This window comes from Pristis pectinata, chromosome 39, assembly GCF_009764475.1.
Source record: "Pristis pectinata isolate sPriPec2 chromosome 39, sPriPec2.1.pri, whole genome shotgun sequence".
In the NCBI taxonomy this organism is placed as follows: Eukaryota; Metazoa; Chordata; class Chondrichthyes; order Rhinopristiformes; family Pristidae; genus Pristis; species Pristis pectinata.
In genome coordinates, this window is record NC_067442.1 from 6493774 (window position 1) to 6520483 (window position 26710).

General features: G+C 50.9%; 1 protein-coding gene across 1 annotated transcript in view; it reads right to left on the minus strand.

The window, feature by feature from the left end:
* The window catches only part of LOC127587187 (uncharacterized), a 110822-nt gene that overhangs the window by 39606 nt on the left and 44506 nt on the right, over positions 1-26710 (minus strand). Inside the window, exons 3-4 of the mRNA XM_052045380.1 lie at positions 6575-6624; positions 3922-3971 (exon numbers count right to left, since the gene is read on the minus strand). Coding sequence (XP_051901340.1) covers positions 3922-3971; positions 6575-6624 — 100 coding nt within the window. The remainder of the gene's footprint in view (positions 1-3921; positions 3972-6574; positions 6625-26710) is intronic.

The window sequence follows — 26710 nt, forward strand, 5'->3', positions numbered from 1 at the left end:
AATTGCAGAAATCTTTCTTTGTGATTCTGTGACCAGGAGTGTACTGTGGGGATCGATTAACAATATTGATACGATTACAGGAGATATAAGATCATTTAGACAAGACCCGGAAATGAGTGGTGTTAACAGTCAGAAGGACTGTCAGGCTACAGGAGGCTATTGATCAGTTGGTGAGATGGGCAGGGCAATGGGAAACAGAATTTACCTGTGTGATTGGTACTGACAAGTACCACAACCATCGGCTCTTCACCCACCCCCGTCAAAATGTCCTGCAGCCGCTCTGAGACATCCCTGACCCTGGCACCAGGGAGGCAACGTACCACCTCAGAGTCCTGTCTGTGGCCACAGAAACTCTCCCCCACCCCCACTTACAGTTGAAAATTCTATCACTAGAACATAGAACAGCACAGGAACAGGCCCTTCGGCCCACCATGCCTGTACCAACCATAAAGCCAATTTAAAGGGCACACCTGCCTGCACGTGGTCCGTACCCCTCTATCTCCTGCCTGTTCACGTGTCTGTCAAAATGCGTCTTATACGTTGCTGTGGCATCTGCCTCCACCACTTCCCCTGGCTGCCCATTCCAGGCACCCAGCGCTCTGTGTGAAAAAAACCTGCCTCACACCCATCCTTTAGACGTTCACCCTCTCACCTTCGAGCTACGCCCTCTGGTAACTGACATTTCCACCATGGGAGAAAAACTCTGACTGTGCTCCCTATCTATGCCTCTCATAGTTTTATATCAGGTCTCCCCTCAGCCTCCAACGCTCCAGAGAAAACAACCCAAGTCTGTCCGACCTCTCCTTACAGCTAATACTCTCTAATCCACTGTCGCTCTCTTAGACTTTCTCCTTTCCTGTTGTGCAGCAGAACCTACAGTGGTGCCACAATCTTGACCACTGCTGCTTTTCCCTCAACATATCCCACACATTGATGCAGCCACGAAGGAGACACACCAGCGGCTCTACTTTGTTAGGAGTTTCAGGAGATTTGCTGTGTCACCAGAGACTCTTGCAAGCTTCTACAGATGTATGGTGGAGAGCATTCGGACTGGTTGCATCACCGCCTGGTACGGAGGCTCCAATGCGCAGGATTGCAAGAGGCTGCAGAGGGTTGTAGACTCAGCCCAGCTCCATCACGGACACAACCCTCCCCACCATCGAGGACATCTTCAAGAGTGCCTCAAGAAGGCAGCATCCATCACTGAGGACCCTCACCACCCAGAACATGCCCTCTTCTCGTTACTACCATCAGGGAGGAGGTACAGGAGCCTGAAGACCCACACTCAATGATTCAGGAATAGCTTCTTCCCCTCCGCCATCAGATTTCTGAATGGTCCATGAACACTACTTTGTTATTCCTTTTTCACATTATTTATTTATTTTATAACTTACAGTAATTTTATGTCTTTGCACTGTACTGCTGCCGCAGAACAACACATTTCACAGCATTCAGGTCCGTGATAATGACCCTGATTCTGATTGCCCCAACAGCATCCATCTGTGTGATTCAGTCACTTGAAGTTCAAGACTTTAGACACTACAGACAGAGGGAACATCAGCTTTACACTACAAACAGGTGGAAATATCCACCCTTAAAAATGTTGTATATTTCAATGAGCGCACTTCCCATTCTTCGAAATACAAGAGATTATAGGTCAGCTGCTCAACCTTTCGCCCTGTGACAAACCCAGCACCCAATCAATGTGCTCCCTCTATCGTGACAGTACCCTTCCTTCACTGGGGAGAGCAGACCTGTGCACAGCACTCCAGGTGCGGTCTCACCTGGGCTGTACATACTGCATGAAAGCCTCCTGCACACAAATCCTCTTGCAATAATGGCCTACAATCCATGGAAAGTCAAAACAAACACTGCACATGCTTGAAATCTGAAACCAAAACCAGAAAATGCTGGGAATGCTCAGCAGGTCAGGAAGCATCCTCTTTGCCTTCCTCGTTCTCACACCACTTGATTTCCAGTGTACCTTCACAAGTGGTGACTTCACATCATGTTCCATCTGCCACACGCTTAGCCTGTCCATGAAACCTCTCTCCGCGTCCTCCAGACAACCCACACTTATACCCAGCTCTGTGCCATGAGCAAACTTGGACATATTACACTCTGTGGCCTCACCTACCGAACTTGCAGGTTGAGTCGGTAGTAAGGAAGGCAAATGCAATGTTAGCGTTCATTTCGAGAGGACTAGAATATAAAAGCAAGGATGTACTGCTGAGGCTTTACAAGGCATTGGTCAGACCACATCTGAAGTATTGTAAGCAGTTTTGGGCCCCATATCTAAGGAATGATGTGCTGGCATTGGAGAGGGTCCAGAGGAGGTTTACAAGAACGATCCCAGGAATAACATGATTAATGTATGAAGAGTGTTTGATGGCTCTGGGCCTGCACTCGGTGAAGTTTAGAATGAGGGGGGGAATCCCATTGAAACCTACTGAACATTGAAAGGCCTGGATAGAGTGGACGTGGAGACGATGTTTCCAGTAGTGGGAGAGTCTAGCACCAGAGGGCACAGCCTCAGAATAAAAGGACGTCCCTTTAGAACAGAGATGAGGAGGAATTTCTTCAGCCAGAGGGTGGTGAATCTGTGGAATTCATTGCCACAGAAGGCTGTGGAAGCCAAGTCACTGGGTGTATTTAAAGCGGACACAGGTTCTTGATTAGTGAGGGCGTCAAAGGTTACGGGGAGAAGGCAGGAGAACAGGGTTGAGAGGGAAAACCAGATCAGCCGTGATCGAATGGCGGAGCAGACTCGATGGGCCGAATGGGCGAATTCTACGTCTTAAGGTCTTACGATACAATTCGTTAATATGGACGGTGAACAGCTGAGGCCTCAGGACCCATCACTGCAGCTGCTCCTGATCACAGGATCCCAGCCCAAAAATGGCCCATTTATTCTGCCCTCTGACTGCTGTCCATGCACCACATGGAGCAGGCACCACACACCAGGCTAAAACACACAGAGTATTACCAGAACCCAGTCATATACCATACAAACTATCAGTGGTGGGGTACCGGGGAGTGTAATGGAACAGAGGGTCCGAGGAGAACAAGTGTAGAGTTCATTGAAAGCGGCGTCACAGGTAGGCAGGGTGGTGAAGAAGGCGTTTAGCACGCTGGCCTTCATCAGTCAGAAGTTGGGACATTACGTTGCAATTGCATAAGTTGGTGGTGAGCTTGTGCTTGGGTACTGTGTACAGTTTTGATCACCCTATTATACAAAAGACATGGTTAAACTGGAAGGAGTGCAGAAATGACTTATGAGGATGTTGCCAGGACTGGAGGGTCTCAGTTATAAGGTTGGCCAGGCCAGGACTCTATTCCTTAGGAGAATGAGGGGCGATGTTATAGAAGTGTTTAAAGTTATGAGAGGCACAGATAAGGTGGATAGTAACAGTCTTTTCCCCAGGGTAGGGGAGTCCAAAACTAGGGGGCATAGGTGAGAGGGGAACGATTTAAAAGGGACCCGAGGGGCAACTTCTTCACGCAGAGGGTGGTGAGTGTGTGGAACGAGCTGCCAGAGGAAGCGGGTGAGGCAGGTACAAAAGGATCATTTAAGAAGCACTTGGATAGGTACATGGAGGGGCGGGGCTTGGAGGGATATGGGCCGAACGCTGGAAATTGGGACCGGCTGGGTGGGCACCGTGGTCAGCAGGGACTGGTTGGGCCAAAGAGCCTGTATCCATGCTGTATTGATCTATGACTCTACACATCTCGTTCGACAAGATCAGAGACACTGGCTTCCATTAACCAGTTCTAGGTGGTTACTTAATTATAATACAGGTAGAGGAGAGCTCTTCACCGTATCCTACCACATGCAGGTGGAAACTACAAAGCTGAGTGAATCAACCAGGTAAACTCAATGAACCAATTCAACATCCAAAATTAAATCACGCATTTACTCACCAACATCCAGACTCCTGAGATACAGCGCTCTGTGGGCACGGCAGGCTGAGCTGAAAAAGAGGGCAAGTGAGAGTAAATACACTGGGACCAGTGGGGGGAGAGTAAATACACTGGGACCAGTGGGGGGAGAGTAAATACACTGGGACCAGTGGGGGGGGAGTAAATACACTGGGACCAGTGGGGGGGGGGGGAGAGTAAATACACTGGGACCAGTGGGGGGGGGGGGAGTACATACACTGGGACTAGTGGGAGAGAATAAATACACTGGGACCAGTGGGGAGGGAGTAAATACACTGGAACCAGTGGGGAGAGAGTTAATGCACTGGACAGCATGGTGACACAACTGATAGTGCTTTTGCCTCCCAGCTCTTGACCGCTGGCCCTGTCTGTATGGAGTTTGCTGCCTCTCCCCGTGACAATGTGTGTTTCCCCTGGGCACTCTGGTTTCTTTCCCACATCCCAAAGACGTGCGGACAGGTCATTTGCTTCCCATGTATCACCCGAGTGTTTGTTTGCATCATCAGGAACCTAAGGAGAGTTGACGGCGTGTGGGAGCAGGAATACATTGCTGGGTTACATTGAAACTGCTGGGATTGTTCCTCCGGGAGCTAGCAGGACCTGATGGGCCAAACTAGCTTCTTCTGTCTCATTATTGATTTGAATTTAGGAGCCAAGAGGTAATGTTGCAGATATATAGGTCCCTGGTCAGACCCCACTTGGAGCACTGTGCTCAGTTCTGGTCGCCTCACTACAGGAAGGATGTGGAAGCCATAGAGAGGGTGCAGAGGAGATTTACAAGGATGCTGCCTGGAATGTGGAGCATGCCTTATGAAAGCAGGTTGAGGGAACTCGGCCTTTTCTCCTTGGAGAGACGGAGGATGAGGGGGGACCTGACAGAGGTGTATAAGATGATGAGAGGCATTGATCGTGTGGATAGTCAGAGGCTTTTTCCCAGGGTTGAAATGGTTGCCACAAGAGGACACAGGTTTAAGGTGCTGGGGAGCAGGTACAGAGGAGATGTCAGGGGTATGTTTTTTACTCAGAGAGTGGTGAGTGCATGGAATGGGCTGCCGGCAACGGTGGTGGAGGCGGATACGATAGGGTCTTTTAAGAAACTTTTGGATAGGTACATGGAGCTGTGAAAAATAGAGGGCTATGGGTAAACCTAGTAATTTCTAAGGTAGGGACATGTTCGGCACAGCTTTGTGGGCCGAAGGGCCTGAATTGTGCTGTAGGTTTTCTATGTTTCTATGTTATAAGCACAAGCAATCAGCAGGAATAAATATGCCAAGGTCACCAAAACGTCAGAAATAGACGGGGGGTTAGTCCAATGGGCGACTTGGGCCTGTCGAATAAGATCATGGCTCATAAAACTAGCCGCTGGTGGAACTCAGCAGGTCGGGCAGCATCTGTGGAGGCAGAGGGATGGTCGACATTTCAGGTCGAGATCCTGCACCAATCGACAATTCCTCTGTCTCCACAGATGCTGCCTGACCCACTGAGTTCCTGCAGCAGCTCGCTTTTCGCTCCGGATTCCAGAATCTGCAGTCCCTTGTGTCTCCAAGGTCATGGCCGATCCTTGACCTGGGCACAGCACAGCTCTCCCCACCGTCGGGGAACATCCACAAGAGGGGACGCCTCGGGAAGGGAACAACCCCCACCCTCCGGGCCGTGCCCTCTTCTGGATGCTGCCCTCAGGCAGGGGGTCCAGGAGCCTGAAGACCCCACACCTCAAGGGTCAACAACAGCTTCTTCCCCACTGCCGTCAGGGTCTTGAACCCACCTGATAAACCCTAACACTATATCTTTCCTCCCTCTCAATCTTGCACTTGTCTCTTTATTTTTACTTTGCACGTGCATATAATTTACGTTAATTTAACTTTATGTTAACTTAAGTTTGTCCTTGTCTTGTAATGTCCTGTGCTGCAGCTGCTGCAAAAAGCTAACTTTCACGGCATTTATACCCTGCGTAACAACAGAAATAAACTTGAACGTGACCAGCACAGGCCTTCATGAACCTCACACTGACCCAGTCCGTTTAATCACTTCCCAAGGAGATAAATACCCCACACCCAGCAATTGATCCAGTTAATCTTCACTGCAGTCCCGTTACCACAAGTGAGAGCTTCCTTAGGGGAGGGAGAACAGAAGCTCAAAGCCTGGTCTCACTACAGCCCTGCACCGTTACGGTAAGACATCGCAACTCTTGTACTCAAATCCTCTTGTAATGTCTGCATTCCTAATCACTTGCTGTACCTCCCAAGTTAACTTTGAGTGAGTCACAAGCACATTGTATCATCAGCAAACTTGGATATATTACACTTGGGGTCCTCGTACAATCTACCAATATAAATTGTGAACAGCTGGGGCCCCAACAGCTACTGCTCACACAAACCGAAAATGAGCTGTTTTTCTGTCCGTGCAACGCATTCACCAGGCACTGAGGACTGGACGAAACACGCCGTGCGATCACAGAGCCCAGACGTATGTCCCCAGTTCAACACGTTCACCAGTTCCAGCTGGTTACCATTCAAGTGTAGGCCACTTTGTACAACTTGTTTACCCACTGAAAATGAAAACTACAAGTGAATCCAACACTTTAAAGTAGGTGAAAACGATTCAACATCCAAAATTAAATCAGCCATTTACTCACCAGCATCCAGACTCCTGAGATACAGCGCTCTGTGGGCACGGCAGGCTGAGCTGAAAACAAGGACAGATGAGAGTAAATGCACTGGGACCAGTGGGGAGAGAGTAAATACACTGGGACTGGGGGGGGGGGGGGGGGGGGTAAATACACTGGGACCAGTGGGGAGACCGTAAATACACTGTGGCCAGTGGTGGGAAGAGTAAATACACTGGGACTAGTGGGGAGAGAGTAAATATACTGGGGCCAGTGGGAGAAGTTGATAAATACACTGCTGTAACTTACACTACAGATAGAGGTATTTGGGCTCTGACTGGTTTGGAGTAGAACGTAACCAAAATGACTCCAGGGGAGATGACTCGTTATGCGGATAGAACGGAGAAACTGGTGTTGTTCTCCTTGGGACGGACTAGTTATAGAGGCATTTAAACTCACAAAGCGTGTAGACAGGTGAGACAGAAAGTGTTGGTCAAGAGGTCAAGACCCAGGGGACAGAGGCAGAAGGTGATTGGCACCAGAACCAAGAGACTGATGAGAGAAGTCTTTCACACAATTCATGGTTAAAGTCAGGGATTTACTACTAGAGTGTCGCCCCGCACCTCACCCTCACCTTAAATGCATGCCCTCTATAGTGTCAGACATTTCGACCCTGGGAAAAAGATACCGGCTGAATACTCTCGCTACCAACATTCAGGGAGACAATGTGCATGGTTCAGGGAGACACAAGAGATTCTGCAGATGCTGGAATCTGAAGCAATACACACAAAATGTGCTGGAGGAACACAGCAGGTCAGGCAGCATCCGTGGAGGGAAATAAACAGCCGACGTTTCGGGCCGAGACCCTGCATCAGGACTGGGAAGGGAGAGGGAAGCGGCAGGAGCCCCACTGGGTCAGATGCTCAGAATGAATGGCCACTTTCTATGCGAGAAACATCCTGTGAATCTGAGATGCTGAATCCAGTTATAATTTTATAATCAGTGACAAAATACACACCAATATTTCTATCCTCTGTCATTAGCTGTACAAACAGGTCCATTGGCCTGACTCGCCCCTGCTGACTGTGAAGCCTCTCTATGCTGACGCTACTTGCCTGTATTAAGGCCACATCCAGCCCTTTGCCTCTTCCACTGATCACTTCTCAGCTTCTCACATCCTTTCCTTTCACCCCCCCCACCTACCTTCCCCCTCTCACCTGGACTCACCTATCACCTGCCTAACTGTGCTCATCCCCCCTCCCCCTGACCTCCTGACTCCGGCTTCTGCCCTCTTCCTTTCCAGTCCCAATGAAGGGCTTTGGCCCGAAACGTCGACTGTTTTAATTCCCTGACCGGGTGAGTTCCTCCGGCATTTTGTGTGCGTTGCTCCAGATTCCAGCATCCGCAGAATCTCTTGTGTCCCTCTACTCCTTTCCAATTCAAGTACCTGTCCAAGTGCCTTTTCAACATAATTGCTTCTGCCTCTATCGCCTCCTCTGGCAACTCGTTCCACACAACCATCACCTTCTGTGTGGAAAAAACCTGCCCCTTTAAATCTTTCCGCTCTCACCTCTCTCGTTCTGGACTCCCGTACCCTGTGATAAAGGCTCCAACTACCCTATCCATGACCCTCAGTCGTGTAAATCTCTATCAGGTCACTGCCCCGACCACCTACGCTCCAGTGAGAACAACCCCAGCCTACCCAATAACTACAGCCTTCCATTCCAGGCAACATCCTGGTGAACCTCTTCTGCACTCTCTCCATTGCTACCATGTCCTTCCTGTGGTGTGGCAGCCAGAACTGTAGACGATACTCCAACTGAGGCCTAACCAACATCTTGTACAGTTGCAACATGATGTCCCTAGATCAACTGGGCGGAGCAGTGACAGATGAAATTTAATCCGGACAGATGCACCAGCCTACAAAAGCAAGCTTACCAAAGGCCTTCTTCACTACCCTAACAGGCAGGCACAGTAGTGTAGCAGTCAGCGTAACGCTATTACAGCGCTAGCGACCTGGGTTCAATTCCGGCCGCTGCCTGTAAGGAGTTTGTACGTTCTCCCCATGACTGCGTGGTTTCCTCCGGGTGCTCTGGTTTCCTCCCACATTCTAAAGACGTACAGGTTAGGAAGTTGTGGGCGTGCTATGTTGCCGCCGGAAGCATGGCGACACTTGAGGGCTGCCCCCAGAACACTCTATGCAAAAAGATGCATTTCACTGTGTGTTTCGATGTACACGTGACTAATAAAGAGACCTCTCTCTCTATCCATTGGCATTGCCATTTCCAGGGAACCATGAACTTGCACTCCAAGTTCCTTTGTACATCAACACTCCTCATCTACTGTACACGTCCTCCCAGTATTTGACCTCCCAAAATGCATTACCTCACACTTGTCTGGATTAAATTCCATCTGCCACTGTTCCACCCAATTCTGCAGGTGATCTGAGCTCCACTGTATTCTCGGACAACCTTCTTTGCTACCTATGACTCTGCCAATTTTCATGTTGTCTGCAAACTTACAAATCAGACCAGCTACGTTCTCATCTAAGTCATTTACACATATGTTACAAACAACGAAAGGTCCCAGCACCGATCCCTGCGGTACACCTCCTGTTACATAGAACAGTACAGCACAGTACAGGCCCTTCAGCCCACAATGTTGTGCCGACATTTTATCCTGCTCTAAGATCTATCTAACCCTTCCCTCCCACATACCCCTCTATATTTCATGTGTCTATCTAAGAGTCTCTTAAATGTCCCTAATGTATCTGCCCCCACAACCTCTGCCGGCAGTGCGTTCCACACACCCACCACTCTCTGTGTAAAAAAACTTACCCCTGACATCCCCCTTATACCTTTCTCCAATCACCTTAAAATTATGTCCCCTCATGTTAGCCATTGTCGCCCTGGGAAAAAGTCTCTGACTGTCCACTCGATCTGTGCCTCTTATCATCTTGTGCACCTCTATCAAGTCACCTCTCATCCTCCTTCTCTCCAAAGAGAAAAGCCCTCGCTCACTCAACCTATCCTCATAAGACATGCTGTCCAATCCAGGCAGCATCCTGGTAGTGTAAATCTCCTCTGCACCCTCTCTAAAGCTTCCACATCCTTCCTATAATGAGGCGACCAGAACTGAACACAATACTCCAAGTGTGGTCTAACCAGAGTTCTATAGAGCTGCAACATTACCTCTCAGCTCTTGAACTCAATACCCCGACTAATGAAGGCCAACACTCCTTACACCTTCTTAACAACCCTATCGACCTGCACGGCAACCTTGAGGGATCTATGGACATGGACCCCAAGATTCCTCTGTTCCTCCACACTGCTAAGAGTCCTGCCATTAACCTTGTAGTCTGCCTTCAAATTCGATCTCCCGAAGTGTATCACTTCACAATTTTCTGGGTTGAACTCCATCTGCCACTTCTCAGCCCAGCTCTGCATTCTATCAATATCCCGTTGTAACCTACAGCAACCTTCTACACTACCCACAATACCACCAACCTTTGAATCATCAGCAAACTTACTAACCCACCCTTGTATATCCTCATCCAAGTCATTCATAAAAATCACAAAGAGCAGGGGTCCCAGAACAGATCCCTGCAGAACACCACTGGTCACCTACCTCCAGACAGAATACACTCTGTCTTCTGTGAGTGAGCCAATTCTGAATCCACACAGCTAAGTTTCCCTGGATCTTATACCTCCTGACTTTTTGAATGAGCCTTCCATGAGGAATCTTATCCAAGTCATTTATACATATATTACAAACAACAAAGGTCCCAGCATTGATCCCTGCAGAACACCTCCTGTTACAGACTTGCAGTCAGAGAATGACCCTCCAACACTACACGCCATCTCCGATTCCCAAGCCGGTTTTGGATCCAGTCTGCCAACACTCCTTGTGCTTTAACCTTCTGGAGCAGCCCAGCAATGGGACCTTGTCAAAAGCCACGCGAAGGTCACCAAATCATCTGCCTGCATTCACCATTTTTCTCAGTTACCCCCTGCAAGAACTCAACCAGATCTGTGAGAGAAAATTGCCCCTGCACAAAGCCATGCTGACTCCCTCGAATCAGTCCCTGAACCATAGAACTATAGAAAACTACAGCAGAGAAAACAGGCCATTCGGCCCTTCTAGTCTGTGCCGAAACATTATTCTGCTAGTCCTATTTACCTGCCCCCAGCCCATACCCCTCCAGACCTCTCTCGTCCATGTGTCTATCCAATTTACTCTTAAAAGAGCGAGCCCTGCCTTTCCAAGTGGACATAAATCCTGTCCCTTGGAGTTTTTCCAAATAGTTTCTCCACTACATAAGCCTGGAGTTTCCTGGTTTATTCCAATTGCCCTTTTTGAATGAGGGAACTACACGAGCTATACTTCACTCTTCCGGTGTCTCACCTGAGGTTAACAAAAAATCTCTGTGAGACCCCCAGCAATCTCCGTGGGTAGATCCCGTCAGACCTTGGGGATTTATCCACCTTAATGCGTGCCTTTTTCCTTAACATTTCCCCCTCCCCTAACTCACCACCCTCCCTGGTGAAGACCAACAGCAAGTATTCAAGCAAATCCCTTGAGGAATACAGAGGAATGTAAGAGTACACTGAAGGAGTATGCTTAATCAGGGCAGAAAGGGGACATGAGGTATCCTTGACCAATACGGTAAACAAGAATCCTAAAAGATTCTATAAGTATAATATGAGCAAAAAGGGTAACCAGGGAGAGACGGGAGCCACGGGAGAAGGGTGAGGTCTTCTTCTCTGTATTTACCGTGCAGAAGGTCATGGAAGCTGGGGAACTCAGGGAAGAGAATAATGCTGTCCTGAAGTATCTCGATATTACAAAAGAGGTGGTGTTGGCATAAAAGTAATTTATTGCCAGGGTCTGACCAAGTGTACCCTTGGACGTTATGGGAAGCAAGGTAAGAAATTGCTGGGGCCCTGGCAGAGATTTTTGTATCTTCCTCAGCCACAGGCGAGGTCCCAGAAGATTAGAGAGTGGCTAACGTTGTGCTTTTATTTATGGCGGGGTGGGGGGGGGGGGGGCGCAAGGACAAGCCAGGGAACTACACGTGATCAAGTTAGTCAGCGGGGGGAAAGTCCTGAGGGATGGGATGTATCTGCATTTGGAAAGGCAAGGACTAATGAGGGATAGTCAGATCACTTTGCGTGTGGGAGATGGTGCCCCATGAATTCTTAATTGAGTGTATGGAATTGAGAGGATTGGTGACAGCAGAGTGGTAGGCGCTGTTTACATGGACATTGGCAAGGCTTTTGACAAGGTCCCGTATGGCAGACTGGCCTGGAACATAGAACTTAGGACAGTACAGCATAGTACAGGCCCTTCGGCCCACAATGTTGTGCCGACCTTTAAACCTCACCTAAGACTATCTAACCCCTTCCTCCCACATATCCCCTTATTTAAATTCCTCCAATATGCTTATCTAGTAATCTCTTGAATTTGACCAATGTACCTGCCTCCACCACCGCCCCAGGCAGCGTATTCCACACCCCAACCACTCTCTGGGTGAAAAAACCTCCCTCTGATATCTCCCCTGAACTCCCCATCCATTACTTTAAAGACATGCCTTCTTGTATTGAGCATTGGTGCCCTGGGAAAGAGGCGCTGGCTGTCCACTCTATCTATTCCTCTTAATATTTTGTACACCTCTATCATGTCTCCTCTCATCCTCCTTCTCTCCAAAGAGTAAAGCCCTGGCGCCCTTAATCTCTCCTCATAATGCACACTCTCTAATCCAGGCAGCATCCTGGTAAATCTCCTCTGCACCCTTTCCAACGCTTCCACATCCTTCCTATAATGAGGCGACCAGAACTGGACACAGTACTCTAAGTGTGGTCTAACCAGAGTTTTGTAAAGCTGCATCATTACCTCGCGGCTCTTAAACTCAATCCCTCAATTTATGAAAGCTAACACCCCATAAGCTTTCTTAACTACCCTATCCACCTGTGTGGCAACTTTCAGTGATCTGTGGATATGAACCACCAGATCCCTCTGCTCCTCCACACTACCCAGAATCCTGCCATTAACTTTGTACTCTGCCTTGGAGTTTGTCCTTCCAAAGTGCACCACCTCACACTTCTCCAGATTGAACTCCATCTGCCACTTGTCAGCCCAGCTCTGCATCCCATCAATGTCCCTCTGCAATCTTCAACAATCCTCTACACTACCCACAACACCACCAACCTTTGTGTCGTCTGCAAACTTGCCAACTCATCCTTCTACCCCCTCATCCGTCATTAATAAAAATCACGAAAAGCAGAGGTCCCAGAACCTCTAAGGTGAGATCATATGAGTTCTAGAGTGAACTCAGACATCCCACACTGACTGAAAATACCAGCAGGCCTCAGTCAGACATCCCACAGAAAGAGTGAGACTACCAGCAGGACTCATTTACACATCTCACAGTGATGGAGAACACCAACGGGCATCGTTCAGACATCCCGCAGAGACTGCGAATCCCAGCAGGCCTCACTCAGATATCCCACAGAGACTGTGAATCCCAGCAGGCTTCACTCACACATCCTGCAGAGACAGAGAGAATATCAGCACGAGTCACTGATACATCCTGCAGAGATAGCAAACGCCAGAAGACCCACAACCCGCACAGAGAGAGAGAGTACCACCAGGCCTCATTGATACAACTCAGAGAGACAATGAATACCAGCAGACCTTGCTCAAACATCCTCCAGAGAAAGGGAAATCCAGCAGGCTGCTCTTGGATCCCACAGAGACAGAGAAGACAAGACAACATGTCACACCTCCTGCAGAGAGAGAGAAAATCCCAGCAGGAACTGATCACACCTCCCACTGAGAGAGAATCCCAGCAGAAACTGATCACACCTCCCACAGAGAGAGAATGGCAGCAGGAAGTGATCACATCTCCCACAGAAAAAAAGAATCCCAGCAGGACTCGCCCACACCCCCCGCACAGATAGTCAATATAAGCAGGCTTCATGCACACATGCCGCAAACAATAGAGAATACCAGCAGGCCTCACCCAGAACTCCTACAGAGTGACAGAGAATACCAGCAGCCCTCACCTGCAAATCCCGCAGAGACAGAGAATACCAGTAGGTTGACTCTCGCATCCCACAGAGAGGGAGATTACTAGAAGGCCTCACCAACACATCCTACGGAGACAGGAAATACCAGCAGGCCTCACCAACACATCCCACAGACAGAAAATACCAGCAGGCCTCACCAACACATCCCACAGAGACAGGAAATACCAGCAGGCTTTGTTCACACAACCCGCAGAGTGGGATAGAATCCCAGCAGGACTTGCTGGTACATCCTGCAGAGATAGCAAACGCCAGAAGACCTCACTAACACAACCCCACAAAGAGAGAGAACACCACCAGGCCTTGTTGATACAACTCGGAGAGACAACAACTACCAGCAGGCCTTGCTCAAACAATGGGCAATACCAACAGGCCTCCTGCACATATGCTACAGAGTAAAGGAAATACGAACAGGCCTTACCCACACACAGTGCAGAGAGAGTAAACCAGCAGGCCTCCCTCACACATCCTGCAGAGACTGTGAACACCAAAATCCCTTGCACACACCTCCCCCATAGAGGCAGAGAATGCCAGCAGGCCGCACCAACACATCCCGCAGAGACTGAGAGTACCAGCAGCCCTCACCCACATATCTTGCAGAGACAGAGCATACCAGTAGGTCAACTCTCGCATCCCGCAGAGAGGGAGATTACTAGAGGCCTCACCAACACATCCCGCAGAGACAGGAAATACCAGCAACCCCACTCACACATCCTGCAGACAGACTGAAAGAGCCAGCAGGCCGCACTGACACATCCCATGAATATAGAGAATACCAGCAGACTTCGCTCACACCCCCACAGAGGGGAATTACCCATTATACAGACACAGAAGACACCAGCAGGGCTTGTTCACATCCTGCAGACCGAGAATACCAGCAGTCCAGCTCAGTCCAGCAGAGACAGAGAATACCAGCACAGCTTGCTCCCACAACCCGCACAGACTGAGAATACCAGCAGGCCTTGCTCACATCACCCTCAGAGAGACAGATTATTTGTACGACTTACTCCCACGTACTGCAGAGAGACAGTGAGTACCAGCAGGCCCCGCTAATACATTCTACCGAGAGAGAGAACACACATAGACCTCTGTCACACCTCCCGCAGAGAGAGAGAGAGAGAGAGAGAACGAATATCCCAGCAGGATTCACATACACCTCCCACTCGGCTGGGCAATACTAGCAGGCTTCATGCACATATCCCACTAGAGTGATAGAAAATACCAGCAGGCCTCACCCACACATCCCGCAGACTCAGAATACTGGCAGACCTGCTTCACACATGCCAGAGAGAGACACACAATACCTGAAGGCACTGCTCACACACACACTGCAGAGAGAGAGAGAGCAAACCAGCAGGCCTCACCCACACATCCCACAGAGACTGTGAATCCCAGAAGGCCTAATGCACACATCCCACAGAGCCTGTGAATCCCAGCAGACTTCACTCACACATCCCACAGACTGTGAATACCAGCAGACCACCCACACATCCCACAGAGACTGTGAATCCCAGCAGGCCTCACCCACACATTCCACAGACTGTGAATACCAGCAGGCCTCACCCACACATTCCGCAGAGACTGTGAATCCCAGCAGGCCTCACCCACACATCTTGCAGACTGTGAATACCAGCAGGCCACAGCCACACATCCCGCAGAGACTGTGAATGCCAGCAGACTTCACCCACACATCCCGCAGAGACTGTGAATGCCAGCAGACTTCACCCACACATCTCGCAGAGACTGTGAATACCAGCAGGGTTGCTTCACACATCCTAGATAGAAGCAGAGAATGCCAGCAGGCTGCACAACACTTCCCACAGAGACTGAGAATACCAGCAGCCCTCACCGACATATCGTACAGAGAGGCAGAGAATACCAGTAGGCCAGCTCTTGCATACAGCAGAGAAAGGGAGAATACTAGCAGGGCTCACAACACATCCCACAGAGACAGCGAAGACCAGTAGGCTGCGCTCACACATTTGCAGAGAGACAGCAAATACCACTGATACATCCCATGGAAATGGAGAATATCAGTAGGGTTCGCTCACACCCCCCACAGAGAGAAATTACCAGCAGACCTGCTCCTTCAGAGATCAAAAATACCAGCTGCTCTCACCCACAGCTCACAGAGAGACACAGAAATCCTGATGGCCTTGCACACACAGGCCGCAGAGACAATACCAGCAAAGCTCACCACACATCCAGCAGACACACAGTGAATACCAACAGGCCACACTCCCCCACCCCACAGAGATAAAGAATACTGAAAGGTCTTGCTAAAACAGAGAATACCAGCAGCCCCGCTCACATCCCGCAGAGGTAATACCAGCAGCCCCGTTTACATCCTGCAGAGGTAATGCCAGCAGGCCCGCTCACCCATCCCGCAGAGACTGAGCATACCAGCAGCCTTGCTCGCACAAACCTGCAGAGAATACCAGCAGCCCCGCTCACATTCCGCAGAAACAAAAAACAAAAGCAAACACAATGCCCGCAGAGAGAGAGAGAGAATCCCAGCAGGACTCATTTACACCCGCACAGACAGGCAATACTAGCAGGCTTCACGTACATTTCCCACAGAGCAATAGAGAATACCAGCAGGCCTCACCCACAGCTCCTACAGGATGACAGGGAATACCAACAGGCCTCACGCATAGATCCTGGAATAACAGAAATAACTGGTCTCACCCACACATCCCACAAGGGGAATGAGAACACCAGCAGGCCTCCCTCACACATCCCACAGAGACACTGATGGCCCTGTTCACACAGACTGCAGAGATAGCGTATACCAGTAGACGACCCACACATCCGCAGAGACTGTGAATACCAGCAGGCCTCACTACACATCCCACAGAGACTGGAAATACCAGCAGGCTTCACCACACATCCCGCAGAGAGAGACACAGATCATCAGCACGACTTGCTCACACGCGCTGCAGTCAGACTGAGAAACCCAGCAGGCCACAATGACACATCCCATGGAGGTGGGAAATACCAGCAGCCCCCACAGCCCCCAGAGGGAGAGAGAAATTACCAGCAGGCTTCGCGCGTCACACATGATACAGAGATAGAAAATATTGGAAGGCTTCGCCTACACAACGTACAGAGAGGCAGGGAATACCAGTAGCCCCACTCATACAGCCCGCAGTGACAGGGAATACCAGCAGACCTCACTCTCAGATCCTAGAGAAACAGACGACAGGCCTCAGCCACACATCCTGCAGAGACCGTGAATACCAGCAGGCCTCAGCCACACATCCTGCAGAGACCGTGAATACCGGTGACCCTCATTCATACATCTCCCAGGAGAGAATTCCAGCAGCTCTCACCCACACACTCTGCAGAGGGAATGAGAATACCAGCAGACCTCACCCACACATCCCGCAGAGACTATGAATACCAGCAGACCTCACCCACACATCCCACAGAGACTGTGAATACCAGCAGACTTCACCTACATATCCTGCAGAGACTGTGAATACCAGCAGGCCTCACCCACAGATCCCGCAGAGACCGTGAATACCAGCAGGCCTCACCACACATCCCGTAGAGACTGTGAATCCCAGCAGGCCTCACCCACATCCCAGACTGTAAATATCAGCAGACCTCACCACACATCCTGCAGAGACTGTAAATACCAGCAGGACTCACCCACACACCCTGCAGAGACTGTGAATACCAGCAGACTTCACCACGCATCCCGAAGAGACTGTGAATACCAGCAGACCTCACCCACACATCACGCAGAGACTGTGAATTCTAGACTTCACCCACACATCCTGCAGAGACTAAATACCAGCAGGCCTCACCCACACACCCTGCAGAGACTGTGAATACCAGCAGACCTGACCCACACCACGCAGATTGTGAATACCAGTAGGCCTCACATCCCACACAGACTGTGAATACCAGCAGACCTCTCCTACACATCCTGTAGAGACTGTGAATTCCAGCAGCCCTCACCACACATCCCACAGAGTGTGAATACCAGCAGACTTCACCACACATCCCACAGAGACTGTAAATACCAGCAGACCACCACACATCCCACAGAGACTGTGAATACCTAGATCCCTTGCATACACCTCCCCCACAGAGGCAGAGAATGCCAGCAGGTTCCCAAAGAGACTGAGAATACCAGTAGCCCTCACTTACATATCCTGCAGAGAATACCAGCAGGCTGCACTGACACTTCCCACAGATAAGATCTTTATCAGTCACACATACATCGAAACACACAGTGAAATGCATCTTTTGCGTAGTGTGTTCTGGGGGCAGGCCGCAAGTGTCGCCACACTTCTGGCGCCAACATAGCATGCCCACAACTTCCTAACCCGTACGTCTTTGGAATGTAGGAGGAAACCGGAGCACCCGGAGGAGACCCACGCAGACACACGGGGAGAACATACAAACCCCTTACAGACAGCGGCCGGAATTGATCCCGGGTCGCTGGCGCCGTGATAACGTTATGCTAACCACTACGCTACCTTGCAGACCGCACTGACACATCCCACAGAGACAGGGAATACCAGCAGACTGCACTTCTACATCTCACAGAGACAGGGAATACCAGCAGGCTGCACTTATACATCTCACAGAGACAGGGAATACCAGCAGGCTGCACTTATACATCTCACAGAGACAGGGAATACCAGCATGACTTGCTCACACATACTGCAAGGAGACAGAGAATACCAGCAGCCCTCACACACACCCCACAGATATACTGAGAATACCAACAGGCCTTGCTCAAGCATCCCGCAGAGACTGTGAATACCAGCAGGTCTCATTGCCACATCCAGCAGAGTCAGAAAATACCAATGGGCCTTGACCACTTCCCCCACAGAGACAAGGAATCCCAGCAGGCCCGCTCACACATCTCAGTGCACCTGAACTCCCTGCTGGTACAGACCAGGGGGAGACAATATCAACATGGCTCACCACACATCCTGCAGATGTACAGAGAATGCTAGCAGGACTTGCTCACACAGCTGCAGAGGCACAGCAAATACCAGCAGACCCGTTCACACATGGCGCAGAGAATATCAGCAGCCGCTCTATCCCGCAGAGATACAGCAAAAATCCAGCAGAACCCTATCACACATCCCTCAGAGGGAGAATCCCAGCAGAATCCGTTCACACCTCCTGCAGGGAGAGAGAAACCCAGCAGTACTAGCTCAGACCTCCCACACGGATAGGAATTACAAGCAGGCTCCACGCATGCATCCCACAGAGTGACAGGGAATACAAGCAGACCTCACACAGCCCGCGGAGGTAGCGAATACCAGTAAGCTTCGCTCACAACCCCCACAGAGAGGCAGAGAACACCAGCAGCCCCGCTGATACAGCCCACAGAGAGACACTGAATACATCCCACAGGCAACAAAGACAGGCAGTCCGCTGTCACACCTCCTGTAGAGACAGAGAGAGAGAATCCCAGTAGGACTCGAACACACCTCCAGCACAGACTGGCAATATTAGCAGGCCTTGTGCAGACCTCGTTCATACATCCCACAGAGAGAGAGCAAATACCAGCAGGCCTCGCTCAAGAATCCAGCAGAGAAAGAGAAATCCAGCAGGCCACACACACACACACCCCACAGAGAACACCAGCAGACAACCCAGAGAGAAAATCCCAGCAGGACCTGTTTACACCTGCAGAATGAGAGAGGATCCCAGCAGGATTACACCTCCCACAGGGAGACAGAGGACACCAGCAGAGCTGGCTCCTATATCCCACAGACAGTCTCACAGACTAAGAATACCAGCAGGCCTCACCCACACATCCCGCAGAGACAGAGAATACCAGCAGGCCACGCTGACACATCCCAGGGAGACGCAGAGAATACCAGCAGGCTGCACCAACACATCCCACAGAGACAGGGAATACCAACAGGCCACACTGACACATCCCACAGAAATACCAGCAAGCTTCATTCACAGCACCCAGTGAGAGAGAAGTTACCAGCAGGCCACGTGCACACATTCTGCAGAAAAATTACCACAGTGAAGGAAAAATACCAATAGGCTTTACCCACACATCCCACGGAGACAGAGAACATCAGTAAGCTTTTCTCACAACACCCACAGAGAGAGGGAGAATACCCAGCAGGATTCACCCCCACAAGCGCAGACACAGAGAACACCAGCAGCACCACTCACACACCCCGCAGAGACATTATGTGGACTTTTCTCAAGCATCCCAAGAGACAAACAAGACAGGCAGTCTGCTGTCACGCCTCCTGCAGAGAGAGAGAGAGAGAGGGAGAGAGAGAGAGAGAGAGAGAGAAAATCCCAGCAGGACTCGAGCACACCAGCACAGACTGGCAATATTAGCAGATCTTGTGCAGACCTCGTTCATACGTCCCACAGAGAGAGAGCAAATACCAGCAAGCCTCACTCAAGAATCCAGCAAAGAGAAATCCAGCAGGCCCACACATACATCCCACAGAGAACACCAGCAGACATCCCACATAGAGAATTCCAGTAGGATCTGTTCACACCTCCCGCAGAGAGAGAGAATCCCAGCAGGACTTGATTACATCTCCCGCGGAGACACTGAGAATACCAGCAGGCCTTGCTGACACATCGCACAGAGACAGAAAATACCAGCAGATCTGGCGCCTACGTCCAACAGAGAGAAAGGTTACCAGCAGGCATCCCGCAGACAGAGAGTACTAGCAGGCCTCAACCACACCTCACAGGGAGAATACAGTCAGTTTTGCTCCCAACAGAAAGACACAGAATACCAGCAGTACCGCTTAGACATCCTGCAGAGCGACAGCAAATAGCAGCAGGCTGTGTGCAAGAATCCAGCAGAGAGAAAAATCTAGCAGGCCCCACTCATATATCCAACAGAGACAAGGAAAAGAAGCAAAGCTCAGGCGCATCTCCCAGAGAGAGAGAGAGAATCCCAGCAGGACTCGATAACACCCCACAGAGACAGAGTACCAACAGACCGAGCTCACACCTCCCACAGAGAGAGAAAAATTCAGCAGACTGCACTAACACCTCCCACAGAGTAAGAGAATACCAGCAGACCGCACCGACACCCCACACAGAGTAACAGAAAATACCAGCACAGAGCACCGACACCTCCCACAGAGCAGACAATACCAGCAGACAGCACTGACACCTCCCAGAGTAAGAGAGAATACCAGCAGACCGCACTGACACCTCCCACAAAGTAACAAACAATACAAGCAGGCCCATCTCACACATCCCACAGACAACACCAGCAGGCATCTCTCACACATCCCACAGACAACACCAGTAGGCTGCTCTTACACGTCCCACAGCCAACAGCAGAAGGCCCCTCTCACACAACCCACAGACTGACTACACCACCAGGACTCTCTCACACATCCCACAGACAACACCAGCAGGCCTTTCTCATATCCCACAGACAATACCAGCAGACCCTCTTACACATCGCACACACACAGTAAGCCCAACTCATATATCCCACAGACAACACCAGTAGTCCCCTCTCACACATCCCACAGACAACACCAGCATCTCTCACACATCCCAGACAGAACACACCAGCAGGCCTCTCTCACCCATCCCACAGACTGACAACACCAGTAGGCTCCAGTCCAACATCACACAGACAACACCAGCAGGCCTCTCACACACATCCCACAGACTGACAACACCAGAAGGCCCAGCTCACACATCAAACAGAAAACACCAGCAGGCCTCTCTCACACATCCCACAGACTGGCAACACCAGTAGGCTCCATTCACACATCCCACACGCAAAACTAGCAGGCCCCTCTTACGCATCCCACAGACTGACAACACCAGCAGGCCTCTCCCACACATCCCACAGGCACCAGCAGGCCCCTCGCACACATCCCACAGACTGACAACACCAGCAGGCCCCTCGCACACATCCCACAGACTGACAACACCAGAGGGTCTCTCTCACACATCCCACAGACAACACCAGCAGCACAATCTCACACATCCCACAGATAACACCAGCAGGCCTGGCTCACACATCCCACTGACAACACCAGCAGGACTCTCTCCCACATACCACAGACAACACCAGCAGGCCCCTCTCACTCACCACATAGTCAACACCAGCAGGCCTCTCTCATACATCCCACAGACAACACCAGCAGACCCCCCTCACAAATTCCACAGACAACACCAGCAGGCCTTTCACACGTCCCACAAACAACACCAGCAGGCTTCTCTCACACATAGAACATAGGACAATTACAGCACAATTCAGGCCCTTCAGCCCACAAAGCTGTGTTGAACATGTCCCTACCCTAGAACTTACTGGGCTTATCCATAGCCCTCTATTTTACTCAGCTCCATGTACCTATCTAACAGTCTCTTGAAAGACCCCATCGTATGCGCCTCAACGACCGATTCCGGCAGCACACATCACCAGCAGGCCTCTCCCACACATCCCACAGAATGAAAACGCCAGCAGGCCTCTCTCACACATCCCACAGACAACACCAGTAGGTCCATCTCATATATCCCACAGACAACACCAGCGGACCCCTCTTACACATCCCACAGACAACACCAGCAGGCTTCTCTCACACATCACACAGACAACACCAGCAGGCCCCTTCACACATCCCACAGATACCACCAGCAGGTCTCTCCAACACATCCCACAGATTGACAACACCAGCAGGCCTCTCACACACATCCCACAGACAACACCAGGAGGCCCTCTTACACATCAGACAGAAAAAACCAGTAGGCCCAACTCATATATCCCACAGATAATACCAACAGACCCTCTTACGCAGCCCACAGACACCAGTAGGCCCCTCACACACGTACCACAGACAAAACCAGCAGGCCCCTCTCACACATCAAACAGAAAACACCAGCAGGCCCCTCTCACACATCCCACAGACACCAGTAGGCCCCTCTCCCACATCTCACAGACAACACCAGTAGGCCCCTCTCACACATCAAACAAAAAACACCAGAGGGCCTCCATCACACATCACACACACAGACAACACCAGCAGGCCTCTCACACGTCCAACAGACAACACCAGCAGGCCTCTCGCACACATCCCACAGCATGAAAATGGCAGCAGGACTCTGTCACACATCCCACAGACAACACCAGCAGGCCCTCTTACACATCCCACAGACAGACAAAACCAGTAGGCCCAACTCAGATACCCCACAGACAGCACCAGCAGGCCCCTCTCACACATCCCACAGACTGACAACACCAGCAGGCCGCTCACACACATCACACAGACAACAACAGCAGGCCTTTCTCACATCCCACAGACAACACCAGTAGACCTAACTCATATATCCCACAAACAACACCAGCAGGCCCTCTTACACATCCCACAGACAACACCAGTAGACCTAACTCATATATCACACAAACAACACCAGCAGGCTTCTCTCACACATCCCACAGACTGACAACACCAGCAGGCCTCTCACACACATCCCATAAACAACACTAGCAGGCCCCTTCACACATCCCACAGACAACACCAGCAGGCCCCTCTCACACATCCCACAGACAACACCAGCAGGCCTCTCCCACACATCCCACAGATTGACAACACCAGCAGGCCTCTCACACATCCAACAGACAACACCAGCAGGCCTCTCGCACACATCCCACAGCATGAAAATGGCAGCAGGACTCTGTCACACATCCCACAGACAACACCAGCAGGCCCTCTTACACATCAGACAGAAAAAAACAGTAGGCCCAACTCAGATACCCCACAGATAATACCAACAGACCCTCTTACACAGCCCACAGACACCAGCAGGCCCCTCACACACGTACCACAGACAAAACCAGCAGGCCCCTCTCACACATCAAACAGAAAACACCAGCAGGGTCCCCTCAAACATCCAACTGACAACACCAGTAGGCCTCTCTCACACATCCCACAGACAACACCAGCAGGCCCCTCTCACACATCTAACAGGCTGACAACACCAGCAGGCCCCTCTCACACATCCCACAGACAACACCAGCAGGCCCCTTTCAAAGATCTAACTGGCTGACAACACCAGCAGTCCCCTCTCACATCCCACAGACAACACCAGCAGGCACCTCCCACACATCTAACAGGCTGACAACACCAGCAGGCCCCTCTCACACATGCGACAAAACCAGCAGGCCTCTCTCACACATCCCACAGACAACACCAGCAGGCACCTCCCACACAACCCACAGACTGAATACACCACCAGGCCTCTGTCACACATCCTACAGACAACACCAGGCCTTTCTCACATCCCACAGACAACACCAGCAGGCCCTCTTACACATCCCACAGACAGACAAAACCAGTAGGCCCAACTCAGATACCCCACAGACAATACCAGCAGACCCTCTTTACACAGCCCACAAACACCAGTAGGCCCCTCTTACACATCCCACAGACAACACCAGCAGGCCCCTCTCACACATCCCAGACTGAGAACACCAGCAGGCCTCTCACACACATCACACAGAATATACCAGCAGGCCCCTCTCACACATCCCACAGACAACACCAGCAGGCCCTCTTACACATAGAAATTAGAACAATTACAGCACAATTCAGGCCGTTCGGCCCACAAAGCTGTGCCAAACATGTCCCTACCCTAGAAATTACTGGGCTTATCCATAGCCCTCTATTTTACTCAGCTCCATGTACCTATCTAACAGTCTCTTGAAAGACCCCATCGTATCCGCCTCAACGACCAATTCCGGCAGCCCACATCACCAGCAGGCTTCTCTCACACATCCCACAGACTGACAACACCAGTAGGATCCAGTCCAACATCACACAGACAACACCAGCAGGCCGCTCTCACAAATCCCACAGACAACACCAGCAGGCCTTTCTCACACATCAGACAACACCAGCAGGCCTCTCTCACACATCCCACAGGCTGACAACACCAGCAGGCCCCTCACAAACATCCCACTGACTGACTAAACCAGCAGGCCTCTCTCACACATCCCACAGACAACAACAGCAGGCCCCTCTCCCACAACCCACAGACTGACTACACCAACAGGCCTCTCTCACACATCCCACAGACAACAACAGCAGGCCCTCTTACACATCCCACAGACACCAGTAGGCCGAACTCATATATCCCACAGACAACACCAGCAGGCCCCTCTTACACATCCCATGACACCAGTAGGCTGCTCTCACACATCCCACCGACAACACCAGCAGACCCCTCTCACACATCCCACAGATAACACCAGCAGGCCCCTCTCACACATCCCACTGTGACAACACCAGCAGGCCCCTCTCATACATCCCACAGACAACACCAGCAGGCCCCTCTCACACATCTCACAGACTGACAAACCAGCAGGCATATCGCTCACATCCCACAGACAACACCAGCAGGCCCCTCTCACACATCTCACAGACTGACAAACCAGCAGGCATATCGCTCACATCCCACAGACAACACCAGCAGGCCGCTCTCACACATCCCACAGACTGCCAATACCAGCAGAGCCCTCTCACACATCCCACAAACAACACCAGCAGGCCCCTCTCACACATGCGACAAAACCAGCAGGCCTCTCGCACTATCCCACAGACAACACCAGCAGGCCTGTCTCATACATCCCACAGACAACACCAGCAGGCCTCTCTCACACATCCCACAGACAACACCAGCAGGCCCCTCTTATACATCCCACAGACAACACCAGTAGGCCCCCTCACACATCCCACAGACAACACCAGGCCCTTCTTACACATCCCACAGACAACACCAGCAGGCCCCCTCACACATCCCACAGACAACACCAGCAGGCCCCCTCACACATCCCACCAAGAAAACCAGCAGGACTCACTCACACCTCCCACAGACAACACCAGCAGGCCTCTCTCATACATCCCAGAGACAACACCAGCAGGCCCCTATCACACATCCCACAGACAGACAACACCAGCAGGCCTCTCTAACACATCCCATAGACAACACCAGCAGGCCCCTCTCACACATCCCACAGATTCAGGACACATTAACAGAGAAGGATTCCAGTAAGCATCCGGCAGTAAATTTTCCCGACATGCAGCCATTGTGATGGAGGGCAGGATGCAACATTTTCCCAGTCGCTGGCAGTTACCGTAACCAAATGGAGCACTCTGCTGAATAACATTTCAGTTCCCTGAGAGCCCTCTCATTCCCGAACCACTGGAGGTGCAGCTGGTCTGTGTGTCTGTCTGTCTGCCTGTGCTGTGCACTGGGCTCTGTGCCTGTGTGTGTGTGTGTGTGTGTGTGTGTGTGTGTGTGTGTGTGTGTGTGTGTGTATGTGTGTGTGTGTCGTCTGTCGAGCCGACGTTTTAGTATTGCACGGGATTTTGTGTGTGTGTTTATCTCCTTTTGTGTGTCTGTATGTGTGTGTCTCTGTGTATGCGTTCCTGTGTGTGTCTGTCTGTCTGTGTGTGTGTGCCTGTGCGTGTCTGTCTGTCTGTGTGTGTCTCTGTCTGTGTGCGTGTGCCTGTGTGTGTGTGTGTGCATGTCTGTGTGTGTGTCTGTCTGTCTGTCCACATGTGCATGTGTGTATCTGCATCTGTTCACACACAGATTGTGTGTGTGTGTGTGTGTGTGTGTGTGTGTGTGTGTGTGTGTGTCTGTGTGTGTCTGTAGGAGAGTTTTTGTGTAAGGGTATATATTATGGGGTATCCCTGTCAGGGAGTGTGTGTGTGTGAGGGTGCATGTGTGTTAAGTTGTGTACATGTGAAATGGGGTGTTTGATTGCGTACCCAGCTGGTTTGTACGTGTACGGGGGTGTATGTATGTTAGGTATAGATATACGTATGTTTCTCAGCATGCATGTCTGGCTATCTATGTCAGGGTGAGTATGTGTCGGAAGTATGCACATGTATATGTTTTGGGGCGTGTGTGGGCATGTGGTGGTGTTTGTATGGGCAGGGCGTGTCAGGGATTTGTACTGCGGGGGGGGAGATGTGGTGTTGTTGGTGGGTTGTCAAAGTGTCTCAGTCTGTGTTGGGGTGTGTGGGGTTTGTATGGCGAGGTGTGTGTCGGGGATTTGTACTGCACGGGCGGGGGCGGGGGGTGGTGG